General features: G+C 37.4%; 2 protein-coding genes and 1 pseudogene across 6 annotated transcripts; all 3 read right to left on the reverse strand.

Annotated features, from left to right (window-relative positions):
- Window positions 176-5738, reverse strand: LOC18787906 (anaphase-promoting complex subunit 11). Of its 4 annotated transcripts, none has more exons than XM_020558358.1 (4): window positions 5347-5738; window positions 4741-4817; window positions 4238-4311; window positions 176-787 (listed from the first exon to the last, which is right to left on the reverse strand). In XM_020558358.1, exon 4 carries the CDS (start codon window positions 645-647, stop codon window positions 393-395), a length of 255 nt encoding a protein of 84 aa, XP_020413947.1. In that variant the 5' UTR covers window positions 648-787; window positions 4238-4311; window positions 4741-4817; window positions 5347-5738; the 3' UTR covers window positions 176-392. The 4 variants fall into 4 exon arrangements, with proteins under 4 accessions (XP_020413947.1, XP_020413949.1, XP_007221406.1 ...); XM_020558360.1 differs by lacking the exon at window positions 4741-4817 and adding an exon at window positions 5181-5200; XM_007221344.2 differs by lacking the exon at window positions 4741-4817.
- LOC18787941 lies at window positions 1860-4229 on the reverse strand (annotated as a pseudogene).
- LOC18787931 (alkaline/neutral invertase E, chloroplastic) lies at window positions 6591-11407 on the reverse strand. Of its 2 annotated transcripts, none has more exons than XM_007221355.2 (7): window positions 11170-11407; window positions 9792-10621; window positions 8769-8934; window positions 8448-8659; window positions 7615-8108; window positions 7480-7528; window positions 6591-7260 (listed from the first exon to the last, which is right to left on the reverse strand). In XM_007221355.2, exons 2-7 carry the CDS (start codon window positions 10497-10499, stop codon window positions 6934-6936), a joined length of 1956 nt encoding a protein of 651 aa, XP_007221417.1. In that variant the 5' UTR covers window positions 10500-10621; window positions 11170-11407; the 3' UTR covers window positions 6591-6933. The 2 variants fall into 2 exon arrangements, with proteins under 2 accessions (XP_007221417.1, XP_020412598.1); XM_020557009.1 differs by lacking the exon at window positions 11170-11407 and having other exon boundaries at window positions 9792-10241; window positions 10334-10419.

Here is a 15717-nt window from a genome sequence, read left to right on the forward strand (position 1 = left end):
CTAGGATTCACAATTTAGTTCTCAATTCAAATGCTGAAACCGATCTAGAACTTTTCTCTGAGATGAGGATAACAGCTGAGTAGGTCTCAATCTAAGTCAAGCTGGAAGAGCTTGCCCTTCATTGGCGTATCATTAAAAGCCTTGGTGATTGGGATTCTAAATTGTGCATAGTAAATGATCTAATTGAGATGGTTAATGTGTATTGGAGGGAATATAATAAATGATTGTAGCTACTGTTTACATCAACCAATACAAAACAAATACAAAGGAGGTGCTTGACTTTACATCAACCAGTATATAATCAAACAATTGCAAGCCTGCATTGGCAACCCCTGCACTTGAAGAAAGAGAAAGCAAGCAGGAAAACCCTAAAAGCGATTCCAGTTTTTCTCTCACCCTTTGAATTGCCACTCCCTGCGGCACATGGGGCAATGCGCCTGAGAAGTCTGTGAATTTACCCATTTTAAGATGCAATGAAGATGGAACGCATGGTTGCATGCACCCCAAATTAGTGGGCAATCATCCCCAGGGAGTTTACAAGCAGGACAACAACCATCAAATGCCATCCTGCAAATCCCACATGTTTCATCTTGTGCATCCCATGTCCATGAAGCAACAGCATGCCACTGCAAGATGTTGACTTTCATCGTCTTCTCCTGCAACTTAGACAAACTCCTCGTTCTAAACTCAATGGCGATCTTAAGAGCAACCGGTATGGTTATCACTGCAACGGTCTGATTCCAGTTCTGGTTCCCCTTCTTCTTCTTTGTCTCTGTATCTTCAAGCCCTGTGCTAAATGTGTTTTGGTTAATGATCCAAGGATGGTTTTCAAACAAATGCCAGTGATATCTGCATCTGTGTGAAATGGAAACTGCATGTTCTTATGTATGTGGCTATGCATAGGCGCACCCATAGTACTGTATATGTGTCTGTATGTACCTTAGAATGAATATACTAAAAGCAACAGAAAAAAGAAACCTTGAAGCAGGAAGAGAGGTGAGTGTGGTGGTGGGAGGCGAAGGAAAGAGAAAGAAAGGGTAGGTAGGTGGAGAAGTGGTGGTGGAATGTGGAAAGAAGAAATAGAGGTGAGGTTGGTGGGTGTGGTGATGGGAAGTGTAGCAGAATGAGAGGGGTGATGGGTGGGTGAAATGGTGGTGAGAGATGAAGGAGCGAGCAAGGGAGTGTGTTTCATTATACTAAGTGAAACCGGTCTAGTACTCTAGTCTCTAGTTAGCACTTTTGACTTCACAAGAGCATAAAATCAACAGTGACATAAACATGGACAAACAATATAGTGACAGCACAGGTGCAAATATAACGAAGAAACACGGACAAACTGCAGTTTATATGTCAATCAGTTAGCATTACAAAATAAGGTCAAACAACTTGTGCATACTTCACTTTTCTTTACTTCAGAGACAACTGGAACAAGGCGCGAGTGCATGGTGTAACTGAGATAGCCAGGAGCTGAATAGTGTTAGCTGGATGAATGAGTTTCTTTAAATGGGGGTACAAGGTCTGACTGGATAGCCAGGAGCTACATAATGTTAATTCAGCTGGATCAATTAGGGCCCGTCTGGTAACGTTTTCGGAGAATGTTTTCAAAGAATGTTTTCAGAAAATGAAAACAAGAAAACGAATTTGCATTTTCAAGATTCGAGAATGCGTCTGTTAGCTTAATTAGAAAACAGTTTCAGAAAATGAAAACAGTGAAAATGTGTCTGGTACTATAATTTGAAAATAACAAAAACAAAATTGGTTAATTATGTGATCAATATGTGAGTTTCATACCAAGAAAAAAAAAAGTGAGTTATTTTTATTAATGCCTCCAAAAAGATGGTAATTTTTTTGGAAAAGAAAAAAAGAACAATCTTTAAAAATAGAATAATGTATAAAAAGAATTATCTTTAAAAAAAATTAAAATGAACTGAGAAAAAACAAATACACCATCTTCTCTTTAACTCTATGCAAATCCCACCCCACCCCATTGCACACACGCATCACCATCGCACCCACGCATCACCATTGCAGAACCCACCTCTCTCCCTCTCACAATCATCTTCTTCATCACAGCACGGTTAGCACCCAAACAAGATTTTGATGAGCTTATCTAACAGAAGACCCACTAATTTCACCAGAAAGAAAAAATGAAGACCCATATGTATCTAACTAATGAGAAGATCCAGTAATTTCACCGAAAAAAGAAAATTTTGAAATTTATTAGAAGACCCAGTGTGGGAAATTGATGAGAGCTTGGGATAAATGGGGTGCTGGAGGTAAATAGAAGAGACATCGTAGTGAGAGACGCAAAATTGTTTTCCGCTTTTCCATTGAAAATGCTGAAAACGATATTTCAGTGTTTTCACTTTTTGTACATGGTTTAGAATTCATTCTCGGAATATTGTTTTCTGCATTTTCTCATGCTGGCCACCGAACGCCTTCTCAGCCATTTTCATTTTGAGAAAACAGAAAACGAGCCCGTAAAACATTACCGAACGGGCACTTAGTTTCTTCTTATACGATTGCAAGTAAATACTGAGAATAACAGAATCTATGACTTTAAGATCTCCTATATCCCTTGAACTTTGAAAGTAGATGCACACACTGCCCCTTCTCCATCATATATGTTATTACTTCAAGAGCTTCGGCAAGCTTTCCAGCATTTTGCAAATAACTTACTAGGGTGCTGTATACGGTGAAATTTGGATTACAGCCTCTGGATTCCATATCCTTAAGCATGAAGCATGCTTCCTCTAACTTTCCTGCCATACAAACCCCACAGATCATAGCATTGTATGTAAATACATTCAGAAGCTGCCCATTAGTGATCATCTCATCAAACACTCCTTGAGCCTTCTCAAGCTCCCCAGCCAATACCCCGTGATCATTACCGTGTAACAAACCACATCCGGAAAGCACTCATGCTTTATCATCTCATCAAAAAAATTCTTGCAGGCATCCAGATTTTCAGCCCTGCTCAGTCCATCTATCAATGTTGTGAAGTGAAGAACACTTGGATCAAAACCCATTTCCTTCATGTGGTTCAAAAGATTAAGAGCTGCAAGTGGTTTGTCTCCCTTACCAAGGACATGAAGAAGAATGTTTTAAGTATGAAAATCTGGACTGAATCCACTTCTACCCATTTCCTCAAGGAGTCTGAAATTGATCCAATTTCCCCAATCTATATTTCGCATGCATCATAACATTATAAGTTAGAATATCTACCCAGTGACCATCTATCCACATCTGTTGATAGACCCACTCAATCAACTTGTGCTGCTTCACCAAAAGAAGGGAGTGCAAAATTGCATTGTATGACTGTTTAAATGGCCTATAGTTAAACGTCTTTGATTTGACGAATCTTTCCACAACTTTTTTAGCTGGGCCTGCCTCACCACAAGTGCGTATCAAAATGTTGAATGTTTATGCTGTAGTTGGATAGTCTTTCTCAATCATCTCATCAACCAGCCTCCACATTGCTTTAAACTCCTCACAATCTGCAAATATCCTCATCATTAAATGATATGTGTTTGCTGTGTGTCTGTAATTTTCAAGCTGACCAGACCACATATAAAACTTATACCCCAACTTTGCACACCGGTTTTACTCACATAATTTGTTGGTTTCAAAATTTTGAAGAGAACTTCTCTCACAAGAAGACCTGAAACCTCTATATGCAACTCATCCAAAGCCGCTTTCGTATCAAACCCAGGGCCATCTTGTTGAAGAACTTCAAGAACCCTTGTGATATGAATCTTCGCATCTTGAACTCTGTCTCAGTGAGAAATACTCCCAGGGATGGTTCTCATACTCATAAACATTCTCTTTCTCATCTAACATTGAGTCTAAATCCGAACTTCTCCATATTCTCTTCAAGGGTTCCTCTATAAACTCATTCCCACTACCCACTTTATTCCCACCAGAGCATCCATCAGATAATTTTTGTGCTACGACAACATAACACGAAATTTTTTTAATAGCAAACAGGGATATACAGTTCATGGTTGGTACTTATTATCTGTGCAACTTTGCAGTACTTAATAAATCCAAGAAGGACACCAATTAAACGAGAAGTAAAAGCACACAGGACATTAAAAGCTCTGTATTCTCAAATTTAGGGATGCCCATTAAAATGGAGGGAGCAAATTACACAACAAGTAGTGAATCGAGCAGAAGCAGTTTATTGAGTTGGGTATCTCCAAAGTGTGAAAGAAGATGAGGGAGGACTTCGAGTTACCTGGAATTAAGCAATCTGATGAAGGCTTATCAGTCTCTTGCAGCTTGGCTCCAAAGTCCTGCCAGGTGTACTTACTGCATATAAAATTATCAAACGAATTTTAGAAACTAATATCCAACATTAATCATTTTGGACCAAAATGAATACAGAAAACCATAGTAATGCCAACTAGTTGTGACTATATCCATAACAATAAAATAAAATTTTAAAATTTTAAAATTTTAAAAACAAAACAAAAATTTTGGTGAATGAAACTTTAAGGCCTGGCGGTCTAACAAACTCTATGGCCTGCCAAGAAGCCTAACTGAATTTGAAAACGGCAACTTGAGTTCCAATTACATAGGGTTTGATTTGTGGATGGCATTGTAGCCAAATAGAAAAGGAAATTTCATTTGTAATCTTATCAGGACTTTGAATAACATAACAAATCATTCCACAGATGGTTGCATAATCATAACTAGGAGAAGGACTCTCAGATGAGTAAGGCAAACATCATATCTGACCATAAGACCACCAACAGCAATTAGCTGGGCACTCAAACAGGAACAGTTATCTGCCACAACTATTTCTTCATGGTCCTCTGTTCAAATGAGATTGAGAAAGAAAACAAAAATGGCAAATTATCAAAACATGCTACGACAGTCATCCAAAGGTACTCAGCATTTAATCAAACACTTTATGGGCAGTCATAAGAGTGTATCGTTGCTTCAAATTTCAATTTCCTTACAGCCATCACTACCATAGTGACAGAGGAAGATAGAATTTAAAATCAAAACAATGCACAATCAAACAGCAAACCTGCCCAGAACAAAACTGAAAATGAGCTACATATTAACCAAAAATAAATATAGAAAAAGGGAGCTACAGCTTAGAGCAGAGAGACATTCATATCAAGAAAAAACCAAAAAAAATTAACTGTAACAGATTAAGGGAAAAAACTCACTAGATGAAACCCACTCTCCACTTTATGAACGAGAAATCGAAACAAATGAGAGAAAAAAAAAAAAAAAACATTAAAACCAAATGTCCATTCTTATAAATGAAAAAAGAGATCTAAGAACAAAACCCAGGAAGAAAAAAAAATTTAGTTTTTTAAGAACTAATAATACCTGCTGTGCCGACAAATGGAGCCGAGGAAGCAATTTTATTTTCTTATGATTTTAGGAGGAAGAAGGGTATTGTGTCTGTCAAAGGCGGAGTTCTTTCTTCTTACTTCTTCTTCTTCTTTTTTTTTTTTTTCTTTTTTTTTTTTCTGGTCTGAAGAAAGAGTTCTTTCTACTATCCATAAAATAAAAAGAAGATTGTCTGCTATTAAAAATACTTGGTTAATTAACCTAAAGGGAGGAATTTCTCTTTACCAACTGAAAAAAAAAAAAAAAACTTTCTATTTGCATTTTTAATGTGTTCAGCATCTCCAACCGATGTGTCGAAAGTGCCACATAGACATTTAACGGCTAGAAATAACATCTTAAATCACTCCAACCGATGTGTCAAAGTTTATGTGGAATGAAGGCTAGAGGTTGAGATGTTATTTTTGACATCCCAAAAGAAAGATGTCAAATGAATTTTTTTTTTTTTTTTTTTTTTATTTTTAATTAAAAATAAATCAACACTCAAATGTAATAAAATATTAATTTAATTTGACATATCAAGTGGAGTGTAAAGCTGTGTAAGATGTCAAATTGCCACATCAGCCATCAAATTTAAATTTGATGTTTGGTATTTGACATCTCCCTTGGAGATGCTCTTATATCTCTGTATGTCCAGTTTTATCTGCTATATGTACACTACAACAAAATATATTTAAACTTTGTTACAGGGACTTGTAGCTCAAGTAGTACACCACAAAAATTAAAAATTAAAAAACGCTCGTATACTCAACATTGAACTTTGTTGCAAGCGGCTTGTAGCTCAAGTAGTGTAGATAAAGAGCAATTACCACTGTATCTAAGGTTCGAATTCTCGCTTCCTCAATATTCTTTGTATCAAAAAAGAAAAAATCTTTGTTGCTTAAACAGCAGCAATTGCAAGATTTTGTGCTTTGTGAAAGATGTAGCACCAATCTGAAATTGTCAGCAGACAGTCTTTTGGTTGTCACATAACAAGATCAAATTGTGCTTTAGAGCGATTCATATTTTCTTCCTTGGGGCTTCGGATTGGATGGGATTAAGGGATGAAAGAAAAATATACACTGATCTAAGTTCACTTACCAGAGCATCGCACTAAGAAGTTTATTCAACAGTTCATTTTTTTGCAAAGCTTTTATCCAAAGATGGAAAAACATGAGAAAAGCTTGTATCCAAGGGCATCTAATGAAACCAACAGTAAAATAGTGGCAATTTACAACAACAAATAAACTGACAAATGAAACATCATTCGATTTTGTAACTTTGAGATATATACATTTACAAATAACTGTCTCTAGAGTTCATAACTTCATACATTAAAAGGATGCTTCAAATGGGTAACTGTAAATTTAAAATCAAAGTACACAATCTTTACAACAGAATTTAGTGTTACATGAATAAGCTTATGAAATATATCAGCTTATCCAAACGGAACAAGCAAAGTGGTATCTGACACTTAGCCAATTCCCAAATAATCACCAATATAATTTATTAAAATCAAAATAATACTTGGCCGTACGTAGACAATCGAAACTAGCAGTCTGGAGCTGAATCATAATGGAACCAGACTCATACAATGTAGGTCTGCTTCAAATCCTTTCGACCACGCTTTCTTCTTGGGTTAGCACTAATCATGCAGGAGAAGGCGTTGACCAGTTCAGAATCCTCTTCAGTTGTCAAAATCTTGGCTTTACTAGGATCAGCAAGCAGGAGCTTTGCCACAAGGTATCCTGCAATTGACCAGGTCTGGAACAGGCGTGCCTGTTTTCCAATGAACCTACCCCTTTTGGTGTCATAGTATTCTGGCCACTTATCTCGCGATATCCGTTTTTCAGCAACCTCAACAGCTTTTGCTGCAATTTCGGGTCTATTCATCTTTATGGAAGCGACAGTGAGCTGTGAAATACAACTATTATGCGTTTGATAAACAATTGAAATGATATAGCAGAAATTCCGCACAGAGTTCCAAACAGCCTTACACACTATATACATTACACAAACTATTTACCAATACAGTTCTATCCACAAATGGGTATTTCAAAATCAAAAGTCGATATATTGCCTCTTGGGTCCATCTATCAGTTAGAAGTACCTAACAACACAACATTAACTAACCTGCCACAGCAGAGTCGGCCAGGAACCTGCATTATGGTAGGACCAGGGCCTGCATAAAAAATATGAAGTGTGAGATGGAAATACCAAAAAATAACAACCAAAATAAATAAATTATTACTAAGTTTGACTTATTACGTGTTCTTAGGATCACTTCCAGTGATAATCTGCCACTCCTGGCCTTCAAGAGCAGGATAACAAATCTTAAATGGCATGTCCGCCACCAAATCTCCCCATTTGGATTCAATTAGATCCAAAATAGCATGTGACTGATCTGTTGTCGCAATACTGCTTATTACAGACCACAAGTTTCCCAAAGAAAAAAATCGGAAATCCATATGAGCTGGTTGCAAATTTCCAATTAGATAGCCTCCTTTATTGGGCATCCATTCCACGAGCCACGAAGAAATTTGATCTGGGTAAATGTTGAACTTATTAACTGCATCATATGAGTACTCTTCAGTCTTGTATCGGTAGATTTCATTCAGTTTTTTCAAATCAACCCAATAATACTCTCTGATATGAAATGACAGAGCTACCAGACGGTTGTTGAGTGCTCGAATAAGATCGACTGATCCATCCTCTGGAGCAAGCATCTCTCGTGCACAAAGTAATGCTGAATAGAAAAGGGACTGCACAGACGAAAAATGCAAATCACAAGATACAAAAGATTAAACTTTTTCATTCCATCTTGATTGTGTTTTTGGATCCTGGCCCATCATTCCCCTTTACTACAATCTCATACTTTGTTTCCTGGACCCGATAGATTATCTCTTCCCATCATTAATTAGTCATTTTCAACTTGGATAAATATGCTTGTTTCTTAAAACATTACTCTAAATTACAAGTTAAAACAAACTGGCACAGAAAAATGGTTCCTGGAAGAGGTCAACAAGACTGATTGACTACTTCTGTCCCCTTCATATTGATATTTCCTTGCCACATAAAATGACTGTTCAAGAATATGATACCTGGATTTCCAGTGGGTGACCATGAATTCCCATACGTCGATCTATCATACAAGAACCATCTGTTACCAATAATGTAGGGAACATATCAAAACCATCAGCTAGACATAACCTTAGAATCATCTTAATCCCTGTCTGCACATCAACTCTCTCCTGAACTGAGAGATCACCCGAGCATTTTCCATATGCACGTAACAAGATTATCCACCATAACCCTGAAAATTATGTAACAATATGAATAAGACTTCACCAATGTAAGAAGTGGTAAAGAAAAAGCTATCTTTTTAACTTTAAAACACTTGATGATCTGGTATATAAATTTACCAGAATCTACCGGGGCAACACGGCCAATTGCTGCCTCTCCAAAGTCTGGATCCAGCACCTCTTCTGTTGCAGATTCATCACCATCCAAAGGAACAGTACGCACTTTAAAACTAGCAGGCATCAAACCCTGACCAGGACTATGACAATCCATTGTTTTCTCCCAGCTCTGAAATATAAGGAATACGCTTACTAAATAGGATAACAAGTACAGAAAACAAATTTACAAATGATTCACGATGGTAACAAACAAGAATACAAACATAAATGATTAAAAAAATATATATATATGATATGATGTATAATTTGAATAAGTTCAGTAGCGGATCACGAAATCTTTGTGATCTTCTTCTCTATCTAATGAATGGGTGTCTGCTTTGAAATCGAAACATCCTCTTACAAGAATGTAGTTACATGGACAGAGATCCAAATATGTTAACTCCTGGTTGCAAATAACTGGACACACACACAGAGAAGCCTCAAGTAAGAGATCCTTAAGACGTAAGGAAAACATGGTGGGCCCCATCCCGCAATGTAGTGCAAAAATCCAGATTGTCTATTTTTAACGATCATCCTAGCAGAAATTAGCTAAATCAGAACCATATAGATATCTAATTGGGATAAAATAAATACAGTGTTTTCTGATTAACACTGAAATAATTGTGATGATAATCACATGGCTAAATGTTTTCCAATTTGGATTATTTTTGCGAGCATTATTCTTCAAGTGGACCAAAAAATAGACAATTCCGCTCATTAGACACCATTGCAGGGTGAGCTCGAACATTGTGTCCCATATTTGAATCCCTCTCCGTATATATGCACACATCAATACAAGCATAGACACACATATACACGAATTTGATTGAGAATCTAAACCAAATTTGATATATACAATTGCATACCACAAAAGTTCAACTAGACAAAGTTTCTAGTCCACAAAATTTAGTAATATGAGAATGCACCATTTAGTAATATTGACTGTGGAATAACAGAAGGTCTTTATTACCAGATTACAAACATTACCTGCAACTGAAGAGTATGAAGTATAAAGTTCCGAACAATATCATACTCCCCCTTCAAGAGGAAAGCTATGCCAGAAGGTATGAAATCACGAATAAAGACTTGATCATAATTTAACACATTGGAACTGGTAGGATCCTTTGCAGCAATGGTTCCAACAGGACTTCCGCAATAATAAACCATAGATTCACGTAGTAGATCCCATGCTTCATCCTCGAGCGAATCAACACTAATCTTGTGAAAGGCATCTCTAACTGTTCCATTTGTTCCATTAGGTGGCAAGCCCTCCTTTTCCTGTTTCAACTGCTGAACATCTTGAAATTCCAAAGCATTCGGCGCATTCACCATATTGTTGATTGTGTTCAATTTCTTTGCACTATCCAGAAACCATGTCCCATTCTCATCTTCTGTAGTTGCCCCACTTATACTTCCAGCTTGTTGGCACTTGCAACTCTGAATCCAAGAATCACCTACCGTCATATTTCCAAACAAATCACTCCCTATCCCCCGAAATCGATAATTTCCTATACGACTTCGTTGCATACCTGAACAACTGAGCAATTGCATGTATCTTGAGACCCTTCTCTTCCGACATTTTAATTGGTATTTAGAAGAAAATATAGGATCACATTTGCTAAAACATGAATCAGTACTACAAAGGCGTGGTACAGCCCCGCAAAAAACTTGAAGAACTGCTTCAGAAGTGCCCATCAGCTTAATGATTGACGAATTCACTGGCCTGTATCAAGCTGATAATCCTTTCAATTTTGAAATAGTCAAAGTGAATCCAAGACCACCACTTCAACTTACGGAGAAGAATATACACCTTAAATCTGAACAGGAGAAAACTTATTCAAATTTACTTCAACAATAGTGTATCAATATTAGCATTAGTATAAAAAATAAAAATAAAAATAAAAAGGGATTATGCATTGTCAAAATAGCAATCACTGCAAAAGTTAAAAGCCTCTCCTTTTTCTTTATATTCCTTATGAACCAAATTTCTCTAGTTCTTCAATCTCTCTGAATTAAGCATGCAAAATAAAATAAGAAATCTACAATTCACATCAACATAGAAGTTAAACATATCAAAAATATATCAAAGGAGAAACAAAAGTTCAACCAACCAAACTCATGACCATTCAAGAATGCACAAGATTTTCAATCAAAGCTATTAGATACAGAGTAAAACCCCAATAGGAATCAACAAATATATAAAATAACTTATGCAAGCCGGTACAAAAAGAAAGCAGCTGATTAAAAGTAAACAAAATACAATAACAATTAAAGTTTTCAGGCAACAGAAGGCAGTAAACGAAAACCCAGCCAAAGATTTTCAAAATCACAACAAAATTTAAAGCAAACCAAATGAATTGCTTACCAAATTGTAGCTATTTCCCTGGTTATCCACAGAAAATCAAAGACTAAGCGATTGGGTATGTGGTATTTTCCCAGGTTCTAAATGAGAAAAGAAAATGAATGGTAGTTCTTCAATCTACGAAAGAAAAATGGGTTTTCTTTGTTCAAAACAGCAAACGTATCATACTAGGAAATCACATGTACGTTCTCCTACGCTTTTGCTTTCTTTTCTTTTGTTGTCCTCATGTGCTATCTTTTTCTTTCTTTTCTTATATTTTTTAGCTTTTGGGGTTATTATTATTGAGGACTCCGTTTTTTAACCTCTTCTTTTTCCTTGTACGAATTGTTTCAGCCTTCTATTTATTTTCCTTTTGCTTTTCTTAACTTTCTTTTCTTTGTTCAACTTTTCTTCCTACTGTTTTTTCTTGTGGACAACAATAGAACATCGCAAATGTTATCTACTGAAAATAATTAATAACAATATGGGGTTGAAGACACTGGGTTAGTCAAATTGGATAGAACACATTTGTTAAAATCCTGCTATTTATAATTTAGATTAAATTAAAGTAAAATATTATTTGTATAAATAATAATAATAATGGATATAGAAAGATTTTTTTTTTAAAGCGTAAACATTTTCAGTATGATTTTTTATTGAGATCTCCGTTTATTTACTTCTTCTTTATTTCCAGATCCAATTAGGAGTGGGCGTGGTGTAGTTTCTCCTCAAAATCGAAATCATAACTACAAATTTTTTCAAATATGGTCCGGTTTGGATATGGCCAAAATAACTAGAGAAACTGCAAGTGCGATTCCATTACAACACCGATGCAGTTTTGCCTGTTTTTGATTCTCAACTGGTTAAAAAAAAAAATTTCCCAAGTTGTTTCAACATCTGAGTATGTGAGATTCAAAGCACATAAAAACAGAAAAGGACACAAAGTGAGAGATATATATATATATATATAATTCGGCTTCTGTTATAAAACTAGAGTAATCAGTTGATGAGAAGTACCACTGTAATATTGGGAGTGGGATTATATTTCTCTTTGTAGTGTTTACACTGACAGAATTTCTCCTCAGATAGACTCCACTCTTTCTCTTCTCTCTGACTCCCACTCTTTCTCTTTCTCTCTCCCGTTCTTTCTTTCCTCACTCTTTCTTCTCTTCTGTCTTCTCATTTCTTTCACTTTGCAGGTTGCCTATTTATAGGCAGATTGGTGCAACTCTAGTAAGAAAAAGTTGCCGACAAACTCTACCCAAAGTCTCCAAATGAATAGTTAGTGGGCTCCACACAAAAACTTTACAACACTCCCCCTTGGAGACCACATGTCCCTAGATTGGTTGCCTCATTAAAACCTTGCTTGGAAAAACCCAGTGGGAAAAAACCTAAGCGAAGGAAAAAGAGTACAACTTTATTTGGGACATAAGGGTAATGCGCTCATGTTGCCTCGTTAAAACCTTGCTAGGGAAAAACCCAGTGGGAAAAAAAAAAACCTTAGTCGAAGGAAAAAGAGTACAACGCGCATATGTCCTGTGTTAGAGGACTCTTGAATGCTCCCCCTGATTTTGCATGCTCCAACTTGATTTCTTGCAGAGTTGTCGTAATCCGATGCCATGCACTAATTTTTGGAATGTACATTTCGACAATGATTTAGTGAAGAGATCTGCCAGGTTATCGCTTGAGCGGATTTGTCTGACTTTGATTTCTTGACTCTTCTGGAGTTCGTGTATATAGAAAAACTTTGGTGATATGTGCTTAGTCCTGTCACCCTTGATATACCCTCCTGTGATTTGAGCAATGCAAGCTGCATTGTCCTCATTCAGGATTGTTGGAGTGTCTGTTGTTGAGGGTAAGGCACACGTGCTTCGGATGTGATGGATCACCGACCTTAACCAAACGCATTCACGACTGGCTTCATGGAGGGCAAGTATTTCTGAGTGATTGGAAGATGTGGCCACTAGTGTTTGTTTCGTTGAGCGCCATGAGATTGCAGTTCCTCCGCATGTAAATACATACCCAGTCTGTGATCGTCCTTGATGTGGATCAGAGAGATATCCTGCATCTGCATAACCAACAATACTCTGGGAGCTGGTCGATTTACTGGAATAGAATAAGCCCATGTCTGTTGTCCCACGAAGGTATCGTAGAATATGTTTGATGCCGGTCCAATGTCGCTTTGTTGGAGCAGAACTGTACCTTGCTAACAGATTTACTGAAAATGATATGTCTGGTCTGGTACATTGTGCCAGGTACAATAAAGCACCTATTGCACTAAGATATGGTACTTCTGGACCAAAGACCATTTCATCATCCCCTTTTGGACGATATGGGTATTTCTTAGTGTCAAGTGACCGAACGACCATTGGAGTGCTAAGTGGATGGGCTTTATCCATGCCAAACCGTTTCAATACCTTTTCAGTATAATTTGATTGATGCACCAAAATTCCATTAGCGCTATGCTCAATCTGCAAGCCAAGACAATATTTTGTCTTTCCAAGGTCTTTCATCTCAAATTCACGTTTGAGATAATCAGCAGTCTTTTGAAGCTCTTCAGAAGTTCCAATTAGGTTCATGTCGTCGACATATACTGCCACTATCGCAAATCCAGACTCTGATTTCTTAATAAACACACATGGGCAAATAGGATCATTTGTGTATCCTTCCTTCAGTAAATACTTACTGAGACGATTGTACCACATTCGTCCAGATTGTTTTAGCCCATATAATGATCTTCTCAATTTAACTGAGAACATGCCCCGTGGTTTATTTCTGGCTGCTTCAGGTAGCTTGAATCCTTCTGGAACTTTCATGTATATATCTGTATCCAATTCTCCATACAGATATGCAGTAATGACATCCATGAGTCTCATTTCAAGTTTTTCCGAAACCGCCAAACTTATTAAGTAACGGAATGTAATTGTGTCCATTACTGGAGAGTACGTCTCCACATAATCAATTCCAGGCCTTTGTGAAAAACCTTGCGCAACGAGTCGCGCTTTATACCTTGAGATCTCATTTTTCTCATTGCGCTTTCTTGTAAATACCCACTTGTAACCTACAGGGTTCACATTGGGTGGAGTTGGAATAATATGTCCAAAAACACTCCTTTTTTCCAAAGAATTTAATTCTGCCTGGATTGCATCTTTCCACTTGGGCCAATCTTGCCTCTGTGTACATTCATTAATAGAGCATGGCTTAATATCATCATCTTTTATGATCTCAGCAGCCACTGAGAATGCAAATATATCATCGATGATCATCTCATTTCTACTCCACAATTCATCAGTGGACGCATAATTTATGGAGATTTCTTGACTTTCAGGTACAGTTGCCACTCCAGGGGCACTTGTCTCACCAACGACGTTTTCCTTTTCAGGAAGTACCTGTCCCTCTTTAGGGGCATTTGAATTATGAATTGTGGGCTCTCTATTTATTTCATTTGGATTCATTTTGTCCATCAACTTCCTCTTTCGAGGAACTGAATCCTTTGAGCCTAGTGGTCTGCCACGCTTCAGGCGTGCAACAGATGAACCATTTGCTGGCACATTGCCTTGTCCATTATGGACATCAATCCGTGCGGGTGCATTTGCAGCTGGGATATGAGATTTCGTCACCTTTGCTGCATCATTAAATGCATCTGGCATCTGATTTGCAATACTTTGGAGGTGAACGATCCTTCTCACTTCGTTTTCGCATTGAGCAGTATGAGGATCGAGATGAGACAATGTGGATACATTCCATGATAATTCATGTCGTTTTTCAGGAATGAGTTTGCCTTGTTCTTTATACACAGATTTTTCTCCACCTAATGATGGGAAGATTGTCTTATCAAAATGGCAATCTGCAAACCGTGCGGTAAAAATATCACCCGTCAGGGGTTCCAGATATCTGATGATAGATGGTGACTCAAAACCAACATAAATTCTCAATCTGCGTTGAGGGCCCATCTTAGTACGTTGCGGTGGTGCAATGGGCACATATACCGCACACCCAAAAATTCTCAAATGTGAAATATTTGGTTGATTCCCCAATACGAGTTGTATTGGAGAATATTGATTGTTGGCGACGGGCCTCAATCGCACAAGTGATGCTGCATGTAAAAAGGCATATCCCCAAGCAGAAACTGGCAACTTTGTTTTCATTAGCAAAGTGCGTGCTATCAACTGAAGGCGCTTAATTAAAGCTTCTGCCAAGCCATTTTGAGTATGCACATGGGGAACAGGGTGTTCAATGTCAATGCCTAGTGACATGCAGTAGTCATCAAAAGTTTGAGATGTAAATTCACCAGCATTATCGAGTCTGATTGACTTAATGGGATAATCTGGGAATTGGGCTCGTAATTTAATTATCTGAGCCAAAAGTCTAGCAAATGCCATATTCCGAGTAGACAAAAGACAAACATGTGACCATCGAGTAGATGCGTCCACCAAGACCATAAAGTACCGAAATGGTCCACATGGGGGATGAATAGGTCCACAAATGTCCCCTTGAATTCTCTGCAAAAATGATGGAGACTCAACATCAACCTTCGGTTGTGATGTTCTGATCACCAACTTCCCTTGTGAA

Source organism: Prunus persica, chromosome G2, assembly GCF_000346465.2.
Source record: "Prunus persica cultivar Lovell chromosome G2, Prunus_persica_NCBIv2, whole genome shotgun sequence".
Classification (NCBI taxonomy): domain Eukaryota; kingdom Viridiplantae; phylum Streptophyta; class Magnoliopsida; order Rosales; family Rosaceae; genus Prunus; species Prunus persica.